We start from the raw sequence: 13,265 nt of genomic DNA, 5'->3' as shown, positions 1-13,265 counted from the left end.
TTACAAAAACTCTATAAGCATTATTAGTATATCCAACAAAAATTGCTTCAGATGCCTTTGGTTCAAACTTGTTCAAGTTCTCTTCTCCATCCTTGAGAACATAACACTTGGCTCCAAAGACATGAAGATGTTTGACATAAGGTTTCTTGTTGTTATACAGATGAAATGGAGTTTTCATATGATCCTTATTGATCAAAGTTCTATTCTGGGTATAGCAGGCAGTAGACACAGCTTCAGCCCAAAAGTACAGAGGAAGCTTCGCTTCAGCAATCATAGTCCGTGCAGCTTCAATCAATGTACGATTCTTTCTTTCGACGACTCCATTCTGTTGTGGAGTCCTTGGTGCTGAATACTGCCTTCTAATTCCCTTTTCAGAATAAAAGTTGATTAGAGTTTGATTCTTGAATTCTGTGCCATTGTCTGACCTTACAGCTTTGACTGGCACACCTTTATCCAATTCAACTAACTTTATATGATCAATCACTGTCAACGGGGTTTCATCCTTAGAAGCCAGGAAGTAAACCCAAGTAAATTTTGAGAAGTCATCCACAATAACCAAGGCATATCTTCCTCCATCAATGGATGCAACATTCACAGGGCCAAACAGATCCATATGCAACAAATGAAGTGGATCTGTAATGGTATTGATGGTTTTGCCTTTGTGAGATGCTCTCTTCGCTTTTCCTTTCTGACAAGCTTCACAAAGATCATCAGTTGAGAATTCCAGGGAAGGCAAACCTCTCACTAGATCTCTCTTGACTACAGAGTTCATGGTTTTGAAGTTGAGGTGTGAGAGCTTCTTATGCCATAACCAACTATCTTCAGCCGACGCTTTGGCGTAGAAACAGTGAACTTCGTTTCCTGGTCCTGAAGATAAATCAGCTACAAATATATTGCCCTTCCTAATGCCACATAGTGAAGGACGCTTATCCTTGATATGTTTGATGATACATATCTCCTTTTCAAAATGAACATAATATCCTTTGTCACAAAACTGACTGACACTCAGGAGATTATGTTGAAGTCCTTCAACTATAGCAATATCTTCTATGATGATCCTTCCAATTTTGTACTTGCCATATCCCACAGTACGACCTTTGCTATTATCAGCAAAACTGACTGTAGGGCCAGCTCCTTCTCTTATGTCTTCCAGCAGGGATTTATTGCCAGTCATGTGCATTGACGCTCCACTGTCAAGCACCCAGGTAACACGAACAAATCCACTGGCACCCTGCAAAAGACATACTTGATTAAACATTCTTTGGGACCCACACTTGATTGGGTCCAGCAAACTTAAAGAACTGATTTCTATCAGGTGTAACAACAGAGCCCCTTGGACTGATACTTGGTTCACTCTTGACTGAACTTACTTCCTTAACAACAGCCTTATAAACCTTGGTTTTAGGCTTTGGAACATAAGTCTCCTTTCTAACATAAGAAGGACTAGCAGTCTTTGATCTAGCATGCTTATTGTTTGTGTGTTGTCTAGGTGATGTGTTTTCATTTTTAGCATGCAAATTTCTAAAATAAGCAGACATAGTATTGAAAGCACAAAGCATACAGTTATCAACACCACAGCATTTATGACATGCATCAAAAACAGGAGCAACAGGCATATCAGTCATAGTAGTAGGAACATCAATAGATTCTACTCTAACCTTGTTAACAGATTTAAAGTTCTCAGTAGAATGACATCTATTGTTCTTGTTCTTACTATTCACAAAACTATTAGGCTTGTTGAAATTAGTTCTCTCAGAGTTAACACCTAAACCAGCTTTAGGCAACCTAACATTGCCTTTCACTTTGATTGGTTTTAGTGATGTCGGGATCTCATCTTTCTTCTCATTACTCTCTTTCATTTTAAGGTCTTCCTGTTTGAGTTCATATTTAATGACAACAGGAGTTTCTAACAGAGGTTCAGCTTCTGAGGCCTTAAACAAAGGTTGAGGGGAATCTTTCAAAACAAAAGGAATTCCTCTCTCCTTTGCACTCTTCTTAAAGGGAGTAATGTTACTAGCCTTACCTACAGATTTGTTATAGTCAAAGCCTATTCCAACAGTTCTCTTGATCTCTTGTTTATCATTAAGTTCTTTGACTATCATGGAGGCGTCCTTAAAGGCTTTACATTTCACTTTCTCTTCGTCTAGCTGAAGTCTTAACGCAATCTCACCTTTCTCTAGAACTTTGACTTTAGCACATTGAAATCCTAAATCCATAGTCAATTGTTCTATTTTAGGTTTTAATACTTTCATCTCATTCATTTTATAAGCATGAATATCTAAGACTAAAGTATCAATTTTAAGATTGGCAGCTTTCAACCTTTTAATAGCATCATCTCTTTCGAGTCCTAATTGCATAAAAAGTTTAGGGCATGTAGGATCTACCTGAAAGCTTCCAGCAGGAGGAGGTGAAGATGATCCAGCATTAGCCATGAAAGCAACATTCCCAATCTGCTCTTCTTCATCACTATCTGTATCATCCCAGCTTTTCCCTTCTGCTAGATATGATTTGCTCTTGAAGCTTTGACTTCCAGAAGTACCATGATGCTTTCTAACCAGTGCATCATACTTCTGCTTCAGCTCATCATACGAATCCTTTCTCTTTCCTTGAACCTTGGGCTGCTTGCACTCAGTTGCAAAGTGTCCAGGTTCACCACAGTTGAAACATTTAAATTTACTTCTGTCCACCATCCCAGTCTTGTATCCTCCTTTGCTTGTTGAAGATGAATAGCCTCCCTTCTGAAACTTACTAACAGTAGGTTTGTATTTATAGGAAGGGTTCTTCCGGAATCTCATGTTTCCAAACTTCTTGGCAAACAGGGATAGAGATTGATCTTCTAACTGTTCAAGCTCTTCCATTGTATAGAACTCTTCGTCACCACTGGAAGAAGCAGTCTGACCCATCTCAGGTACAACAAACTCCTGAGTGGTTTTAGAAGGAACAACAACATCCTTCTTTTCTTCCGGTATAGGTGACTCAACAACTAGAGCTCTCGAATGGTTCTGTGTTTTACCCCAGCCATATCTCTGTTTACTCTGAACTTGCTCCAGTTCATAAGTTTTCAAAACTCCGTAGAGTCTTTCCAGAGAAATCTCATTCAGATCTCTGCTTTCCCTGATGGCAGTGATTCTGTGTTCCAGATGTTCGGGAAGGGTTAAGAGAAACTTCATATTGACCTCTTTCTTGTCGTAGAATTTCCCATTCAGATTTAAATTATTTATCAAATTATTAAGTCTGATAAATACTTCTGAAATCCCTTCACCGGGATGAGAACCAAACTGTTCATACTGAGCCATCAGTATCTCTTTCTTGTTTTCCCTAACTTCCTCTGAGCCTTCATTGATAATCTCTAACGTATCCCAGATTTGCTTGGCGTTCGTACAATTAACAACAGCATTGTACATTACTGGATCTAGAGATTCCACCAATATTAGTTGAAGAGCGTCATCTAGGTTCATCTGTTCACTCTCTTCATCTGTGTACTCAGAAAGTTCTTTCGGAATGATCTGATGAGGTATTAACACACCATCCTCTTCGTGTGCTAATATGACATTCATCGGAGTAGTAACACCTTTGTCCAAAATCCCTATGTATTTTCGGTTCGCGGTGCGGAGGAATAGGAACATGTGCCTCTTCCATAGGCCAAAGTGTTCTTTGCTGAACGGTGGGATTTTAATGCTACTGATCTTTTGTGTACTCATATTTAAGGATTTGAAGTGAATAGTGTTTGGATGAGATTTGGATTTTTGAAAGAAAAATATTTTAAATCAGAATTAATTTTTGGAATAAAATTAATTCGAATAAAAAATATTTGGACGTCACAGAGTGTGTATAGGATCTGATACGGAAAAATGGTATCAACCGCTCTGATGCCAATTGTTAGGTCCAGATACGATTGTAGAAGGGGGGGGTTGAATACAATCGTCACAAAATAATCGCGGCGGAATAATCTGATCGGAGTTTAACTTGTTAATCAGATTTAAATTAATTAATATAACAATTTTTAAGTCGTTATATAATTAATATGGTTCGTTTTAATGTTCACTAAAAAATCGTAGAATAAATTCGACAGGATGTATTCTAGTTTAGTGAATAAAACAACCGAGTGATCAAAGCACAGAAAACTGTGGATATAACGAATAGCAAGTTACAAACAACTTGAAAGTTTACAAAGCTTTGAACATGAACAAATGAAGAGGTTGAAGCCATATTTATAGGCAACACCTTGAACTAGTATGACAAAGTTGGTATGACCATGCTACAAAGATCAGAATGACAATGTGAACTAATGTCATGCTACACTAGAGATCAGTATGACAAAGTGAGCATATGTCATGCTGAAAATGGAAATCGGTATGACATTTCAGGACATTGTCATGCTGCAAATTTCGGTATGACAATCCATAGCATGACATATGACTTGTTGGTTAAGTCATGGATCGGTATGACAATCACAAGTTATGTCATGCAGCAGGAGTTCGGTATGACAATCCATATCAATGTCATACTGATTGAATTCGGTATGACAATGCATGGGATTGTCATGCCAATTCAAATTCGGTATGACAATGTATAGCTATGTCATGCCAGGGACACGGTATGACAAACCAGGTGCGGTATGACAATCTATATGATTGTCATACCGTGCCCAAAATCAATATAAATTGATTTTAATTAATAAAATTAATTCAATAATTATTCACTTAATTATATTAATCATATAAATTCATAAATTAAATTAATTCAAGTGTGAATCAATTTAATAAATAAATTACATGATTTATATAATTATTTGAGATGTGAATAAATTAAAAGAATAATCCTATTGAGCACAGTCTTCAGCAGCAGGTCTTTTAACTTCCTCTAAAAGATCTGATTCTTTGTCTTGATTGAACGACCACCTATTGTTGATGTAGAATATTTAATCTGAGTAGCTGACACACAAATGTACTGTCTGGTTCATCTGTATCTAGCTGAATCAAATATTCTTTATCAATTAAACATTTGAGAAGTGGCTTGTTCGTCGAGTCTTTGTCTTCGTAGTTCTTCTTCATAAGTAGAAATAGTTTGGAATCTTCTGAATAAATAAAGTATTAAAACTTTATACCTTCTGGACTTCTGGACGTGCTACAAAATATTATTTGTACACTGAGGCTTGAACATATTAATGAACTTCTTTCAGTGGTGTGCAGCAGCATCCTGAAATTCTTCAGACATATGATTTTAATAAATCACTTGACGTTCTTCGTACGGATTCCTTCAATAGTGCTTGCTAATTTACTTTCTTTCTTATCAGAGTTGAGTTGATACTCTTAAATACAAATAGGCTTAACATATGCCTTTCAGAGGGTCCATGATCAGATACTGGAATTTGAAAATCAGACACTGGTGTCTCAGCTTCAGCTGTAGCTTGCTCCTTGCATATAATTTCTTCATCTACTTCAGATGAAGTAGAAGATGCTGTAGCAGTTGAGAGCGGAACTGCTTGAAGAGGAAGCACCATCAGAGCTTGAGAAGATTCTGGTAGTGTGGTAGATGGTGTTTGCTCTTCCTCAACTGTAAAATCTGTGATTTCTGTGATTGGCACCCTTAGCCTCTTAGGCTTGTTTGCTCTTCTTTTGAATCTTGGTGTCTTTGTTTGAGGACTGGCCTGGGAAGGATCAGAGTTTGTTGCAGGAGGAGGTTCAGAGTTTGTTGCATGTGCAGGTTCAAGATCATCATAATCATAGGCTGCAACCAGTCTCCTCCTTTTCTGCTTTTGAGGAGAAGCAGCTTCAGTGTTTACAGGATCAGTGTTTGCAGCATCAGAGGTTGCTGGTTTATCAGACTTTGTCTTCAGAACTTGTGTAGCAACAGAGGTTCTGGTCTTCTTAGTAGAGGGGTTTTCTTCAGAGTTTGTAGCCCTTTTAGACCTGGATGCAGAAGATCTGGGTTGTTTGGGGATTGTAGGAGAGACTGGAGGTTGAGGCTGTTGTGGTTGTGGTTGTTGTTGTTGTACTGGGGGCATATCCATCCTGACTCTAACTTGAGCTGGAATGAGAAGGGGTCTCTGAATTGGATACTTCTCATCTATGGAGATGAGGTCCTTGAATACCCTTTTATGAAGCCTGAATGGCTTGATCTCATCATCAACATCAAACTCCACCTCACCAACAGTGGCATTAAACAATAATTGACAGAATCTTGAGAAATATATGACTTGTCTATTCTCATGCATTCTTTCACCAATATTTCTAAGAACTAATCTACCAAAATCAAAATTAGTAGAGTAGATCAGAGAATACCCAATCTGCAGCATGTCCATTGGTATGGCATCCCAGTTTGTAGACTTCTTTTGAAAGGCCCTGGTGATGCAGTCGAAGAAGAAACTCCATTCCCTTCTGAGCCCTGGACGCTTCAATTGTCCCAATTTGTCGAGTGATTCACTGTAGCCCAAATCAGTCATCATTGTTCTAAGATTTGCATCTCCATTAGTGATGTAAGCAGTGTCGAGCTCTGGCAGGTTGAATGCTGCTCTGACTGTGGCTGGAGTAACAAAATACTCCTCCCCTTCATATGAAAACACAATTGATGGTGATCCATCTTCACCACCATTGTCATACTTACCCGTCCTCCAAAAATTGATGATTTGGCTTCCTGAGAGTCTGGCAAGAGCGGTAAGGGCGGTAGCAATGGCACTCTGTGCCAGAAATTGCTGCATGGGATGATAATCCCTTGGAGCGTCGGCAGTGTTTAGAATGGCAGCATGGTTATTGGTAACAAATTCCACACCTGCAAAGATGAAAGCTGTAGTGGCCATTAGAACAGAGTTTGTGAAGGAAGGTGTTTGAGAAGGTGTGTGAGAGAAGATTTGAATTTCAGAGAGAAGAGAGTAAGAGTTTGTGAAGAGAGTGTGTGTAAAGATTAAGTGTATAAGTGAATAATAAGCAATAAAATCTGATGAGTTAAACTCTTCAGATTTTGTTTAGCTGTACACGCATGAATATTCTCTGATTCAACAAACTCTGATGAACAGTCAAACTCTGACTGTGAGCAAAATACAGCAAACTCTGGTGAAGACTTACAGGTTCATGATGATGAAGCTTCACAAAGCTTGAATGGTTACAAAAACTCTCTCAGTGATTTATATATATTATCATTAAGAGCTGCTAGGGTTCTTAACAATGTACTCGATAACTCAACTCATATAGAGTAACCCTATTCTGTGTTTATATAGACACAATTACAAAATCAATCTCTGATTTGATATCCTATAAATCAGCTATGTATTCTATCAATCAAAGATTGCTCCAGTTTTCTGTTTAGTTTCCATAGTCAGCAAATCACTCCTCCGCTTCTATCCTTCCTTGAAGTATATCCGCTTCTGAGCTCTTTCCACGTGTAAACTCTGACGAGTCTTGACTATGTAAACTCTGATCAGACTTTATCAAACTCTGGTCAGACTTTACTAAACTCTGATCAGCTTCATCAAACTCTGATCAGCTTCCAGTTTAAACTCTGATCACTTCTGTTCTAAAACAAACTTTAAGAACATTAGTAATCATCAATTATATCTAACAATCTCCCCCAACTTGTGCATAAATATGTTATGTGCAAGTTAACAGATAATTGATGATGTCAAAACAGATAAGTCAAATGCAACAGAGTTTAACTATATAACAGAAAACTTTTAAAACTTACAGATACTTTACTCCTTAGCTTCATAGACACCATTTGCTGTCTTAAGATATCCTCTGAGGAGTTCTCTTTCAGCTTCTTCAAGTACTGTAATCATCTGTCTCTTGATCTCTCTCAGCTCTGGATCTGAAACTCCAGTTTGATAAATTGCAGCTCTGAGATCATAGATCTTGTTTCTTTTCAAGTCTCTATCCAGCCTGATATTGTAAGCTTTATCAGACTCTTCATTGAATGCAAGAGTTCTGATTCCAGCTATTGTTACTATTTTTGCTGAATTTTTCTTCATCTCAACCAGCTTTCCTTGATGATTAAAGTATTTAGGAATGAAAGGTCCAGCATTTTTGTTTCCTGTAATACCCATCTTTCTTCTGATTTGATCTTTGAGCAGATTGGAGATGTGTTGACATGACTTGTTCTTTACTTGAAATATGTGTGAGACATATCTCAATTCCTCACAGTGTTTAGCATAGAGATCAGCTTCAATTACTCTAAACACTGTTCCATCAGACATGAAGTAGATAAGAATGTTATCTCCTCTGTCATTCTTCACCAGCTGGACTGAATCAAGTTTGTCCATTTTTTCTTGCAATGCTCCAGTCTTGGGAGCACAGAGAGATGAGGGGTCTGTTGACATTGATCCTATACTCTGATCAAATTTCTCATATTTGGATCCCAGCCCTCCTTTATCTCTTCCTGCTTTTTGACGAGAGATTGGTTGAATTGAGCCCTTTTCAAAGTTTATTTCAGTCATCAGACTAGGCTTTGCAAATCCTGCCAATGGAGTAGTTGTTGGTTTGAATACAACTTGAGCTTTGTCAGAGGTTGTGTCTTTCTTTGCTTCCTTATTAACTTGAGCTATGTCAGAGGTTAATTTTCCTTTTTGTGATTCTGCAACATGAGCTTTGTCAGAGATTGCAGCTTCTGATTTCTTTTCCTTTACAACTTGATCTTTGTCAGAGGTTGTAGACTTCTTCTTATCCCAGCCTTTCTCAAGGTGTTCATCTACTTTGCTTTTTCCCTTGGATGTATACTCATCTTCAGAGTATATCTTTTTGACTGGTAAACTCTGATCAGCAACAGTAGCTTCCTTGATCAATATCCCTTTTTCTTTTGGCTTGGTAGTTGATTTTGCAGGCTTTTGAATTTTTCCAGAGTTTATAGCTTCAACATGTTCTTTCTTCAGTTCAGCTTCCTCTGCAGCAATCAACTCCAAATCCAACTTGGCTTCTGGATTCTCTTGTTCAAATACCAATCTAGCAAGTTCTTCATCAGTCATAGGTTTATCTGATCCAGCCACTGGTCTTTGCTTTGACCCAGATGTGACATTATGTGTTGGAACTGGAGCAGTCTTTGAACTTTGCCTAGACTTTGAACTGTCAGAGTTTAAACCTCTTCCACCAGTTGCAGCTTGGAATCTTTTGTTCTTTGTAAAGTCATCCACATCATCATCATCATCATTTTTCTTTCTCTTCAGAGCTTGAGAAGTAGACTTGCATTTGACTTTTGCTACTCTCTCCCCCTTTTTGACATCATCCTCATCAGGAATCAGTATTGAAGTTATCAGAGAAAGTGAAGATTGGATGGCTTCAAGCTGTTTGGACATTTTCTCTTGAGTAGACTCAATGGTGGACATCCTCTTTTCCAGAGATTCATTGACAGACACCAGCTTCTTAACATCATCTTTCAGAGGTATGAGGTTCCTTTTCTTCTCCATAGTTTGAGTTTCCTTGAGACCAGCTACCTCTGTTCTGAGACCATCTATAGACTTAGATGTCTGAGCTTGAGCAGGATGAAATGTCTTTAGATAAAGAACTGTGGCCTTGAGGCTTGACATGACATCAGAGTTTGTGATTTTATTCTCTGCCATAGATAAGAATTCTTCAGCTTTAGTTGGCTCCAGAGAATGCTGGTGGCTCAGCCAGAGTTTATCCCATACTTCAGTTGGTGGATCAACCTGAAGATCCCTGGGAAGTGGCTCAGAGTTTGTGTTCAGAGTCTGCAGCCTGGCATTGTATTGGCTGGTGGACTCCCACTTTTGTTGTAAATGAGACAAAGGGGCTTCATCATCATTTTTATCATTGTCATCATCTGAACTGTCATCATCCTCATCATTATCAGATGCAGGATTAGCAACTTTCTCAACAGTTTCTTGAACAGATTTTTCTTGAACATCAGCTTTTGATTTGCTAGGCTCTCCACCAGCCTTAGCAAGAGACTGCAGTGCTTCCACTGCTACCTTATCAGGTTCTTCAACTACAGCATCTGACTTGTAATTTTCAGGAGCAGTATCATGAACAATGGCACCCTCAGGAATTTTCATTGGAGAATGAGGAATTGGAGTGGAGGGTCCATGATCAGATACTGGAATTTGAAAATCAGACACTGGTGTCTCAGCTTCAGCTGTAGCTTGCTCCTTGCATATAATTTCTTCATCTACTTCAGATGAAGTAGAAGATGCTGTAGCAGTTGAGAGCGGAACTGCTTGAAGAGGAAGCACCATCAGAGCTTGAGAAGATTCTGGTAGTGTGGTAGATGGTGTTTGCTCTTCCTCAACTGTAAAATCTGTGATTTCTGTGATTGGCACCCTTAGCCTCTTAGGCTTGTTTGCTCTTCTTTTGAATCTTGGTGTCTTTGTTTGAGGACTGGCCTGGGAAGGATCAGAGTTTGTTGCAGGAGGAGGTTCAGAGTTTGTTGCATGTGCAGGTTCAAGATCATCATAATCATAGGCTGCAACCAGTCTCCTCCTTTTCTGCTTTTGAGGAGAAGCAGCTTCAGTGTTTACAGGATCAGTGTTTGCAGCATCAGAGGTTGCTGGTTTATCAGACTTTGTCTTCAGAACTTGTGTAGCAACAGATGTTCTGGTCTTCTTAGTAGAGGGGTTTTCTTCAGAGTTTGTAGCCCTTTTAGACCTGGATGCAGAAGATCTGGGTTGTTTGGGGATTGTAGGAGAGACTGGAGGTTGAGGCTGTTGTGGTTGTGGTTGTTGTTGTTGTACTGGGGGCATATCCATCCTGACTCTAACTTGAGCTGGAATGAGAAGGGGTCTCTGAATTGGATACTTCTCATCTTTGGAGATGAGGTCCTTGAATACCCTTTTATGAAGCCTGAATGGCTTGATCTCATCATCAACATCAAACTCCACCTCACCAACAGTGGCATTAAACAATAATTGACAGAATCTTGAGAAATATATGACTTGTCTATTCTCATGCATTCTTTCACCAATATTTCTAAGAACTAATCTACCAAAATCAAAATTAGTAGAGTAGATCAGAGAATACCCAATCTGCAGCATGTCCATTGGTATGGCATCCCAGTTTGTAGACTTCTTTTGAAAGGCCCTGGTGATGCAGTCGAAGAAGAAACTCCATTCCCTTCTGAGCCCTGGACGCTTCAATTGTCCCAATTTGTCGAGTGATTCACTGTAGCCCAAATCAGTCATCATTGTTCTAAGATTTGCATCTCCATTAGTGATGTAAGCAGTGTCGAGCTCTGGCAGGTTGAATGCTGCTCTGACTGTGGCTGGAGTAACAAAATACTCCTCCCCTTCATATGAAAACACAATTGATGGTGATCCATCTTCACCACCATTGTCATACTTACCCGTCCTCCAAAAATTGATGATTTGACTTCCTGAGAGTCTGGCAGGAGCGGTAAGGGCGGTAGCAATGGCACTCTGTGCCAGAAATTGCTGCATGGGATGATAATCCCTTGGAGCGTCGGCAGTGTTTAGAATGGCAGCATGGTTATTGGTAACAAATTCCACACCTGCAAAGATGAAAGCTGTAGTGGCCATTAGAACAGAGTTTGTGAAGGAAGGTGTTTGAGAAGGTGTGTGAGAGAAGATTTGAATTTCAGAGAGAAGAGAGTAAGAGTTTGTGAAGAGAGTGTGTGTAAAGATTAAGTGTATAAGTGAATAATAAGCAATAAAATCTGATGAGTTAAACTCTTCAGATTTTGTTTAGCTGTACACGCATGGCTCTTTGTTCACTTGGACACCTGTCAGATTTTAACTGGTAGATGAGAGTTAGTGGCATGGAGAAAAGAGAGTAATAATCATGAGCGCAGTAAAACATGTGCAGTTATAAATGCTGATTACACGTTCTCCTATTAAAATGTTTTTCATGGAAACCCACTAACAATACATCCGTTTGGAATACTCCCTTCATATTCTCTGAATATTTGAACTCCTGAAATGTATAAGAGTTTAGAAAATCAAGATCAAATCCCTCGAATATTAAACTCTGAGATTTAAATCAAAGAAAATAAATTCTAAATACCTCAGAATAAAGACATAATTTTTAGAAAATTCATCAAAAAATCAGAGTTTGTCATAAAATCCATAGCTCAATAATGTGCTTGTGAAATAATGTGTGTGATTTAACATATTAAATCAGAGACTAGAGAATTTCACAATTTCGTAATTATAAGGTAGACAAGAATAATTTATTTAAACTCTCAAGACATAGACAAAAGACATACTCTGATGGAGGAATATATAAAATAAACTAACCCCCCCCCTTTTTTTTTTTTTTTTCAAAGACGCTTTTCAGTGTAAATGAATCACGACCTTTAAATATTATTTTGCAACAGTATTTCTCCAGTAATCAGAGATTGTGACTAGTCACCATAGATTATAAAATCTTGGCAATTACTTAATACCAGTAAGTGTTTGGGTCTTCCCAGTCACTGTCATATAGACATCTAAGATCTCAAAGGAGTACTATGCTTATTTGCAGGGGTATGTATATAGCATCAGAGTTTATAATCACTGTCTAATTTACTGAGAGAAAATGCAAATTAGTCAGTCTCACTTATAATTAAGATATGTGAAGTAATAGAGTCTCAATGATATCAATATGCATATAGTGTAAGATAGTAGCACAAAATTGAGATCAAGATTAAGGAACTTAACTGAGATTCATGATTACTAATTCAGATCATGCTTCATAATATCTTCACAGGTTATTTGTCTCAGAGAAATAAGAATGAGATCATTAATCAAGATTCAGAGTTTACAAACATCAGAGAATATCGTTAGAGAATGACGATCAGAGAATATATCAGAGTATAGCACACAGAGTATATCATCAGAGAATGTCATCAGATTTTAACAGTCAGAGTATATCATGGCAAATTTGTGAGCAATACATATGGTAATTTGACAATTGAAATTTGAAAGATCTGACCATTATGTTTACTCAGTTCCTGATATCATTCCTAGCTCATTCACCAACCTAGTAAAGGTTGCTTCACTTAGTGGTTTGGTGAATATATCTGCTAGCTGCTGTTCAGTAGGAACAAAGTGAAGTTCAATGGTTCCTTCCTCGACATGCTCCCTTATAAAATGATATCTTATACTGATGTGCTTTGTCAGAGAATGTTGAACTGGGTTTCCTGTCATAGCAATAGCACTTTGGTTATCACAATAAATAGGAATTTTAGAAAAGGATAACCCATAGTCCAACAGTTGATTCTTCATCCAAAGAATTTGAGCACAGCAGCTGCCTGCAGCTATATACTCTGACTCTGCTGTTGATGTTGAAATGGACTTCTGCTTCTTGCTGTACCAAGGAACTAGTCTTCCA

The 13,265-nt window shown here is 38.3% G+C and overlaps 1 protein-coding gene across 1 annotated transcript; it reads right to left on the bottom strand.

The window, feature by feature from the left end:
- Positions 1-4,822: 4,822 nt before the first annotated feature.
- Positions 4,823-10,687, bottom strand: LOC135152253 (uncharacterized). Its single transcript, XM_064092107.1, has 3 exons — positions 9,614-10,687; positions 5,340-6,115; positions 4,823-4,901 (listed from the first exon to the last, which is right to left on the bottom strand). The coding sequence occupies exons 1-3, from the start codon at positions 10,685-10,687 to the stop codon at positions 4,823-4,825; spliced, it is 1,929 nt and encodes a 642-aa protein (XP_063948177.1).
- Between the last annotated feature and the right edge of the window lie 2,578 nt (positions 10,688-13,265).

The sequence above is a fragment of the Daucus carota genome, chromosome 4 (genome assembly GCF_001625215.2).
Source record: "Daucus carota subsp. sativus chromosome 4, DH1 v3.0, whole genome shotgun sequence".
Lineage (NCBI taxonomy): Eukaryota > Viridiplantae > Streptophyta > Magnoliopsida > Apiales > Apiaceae > Daucus > Daucus carota.
Note: the sequence above shows the minus strand (reverse complement) of the source record. Positions and strands in the feature narration are given on the sequence as shown.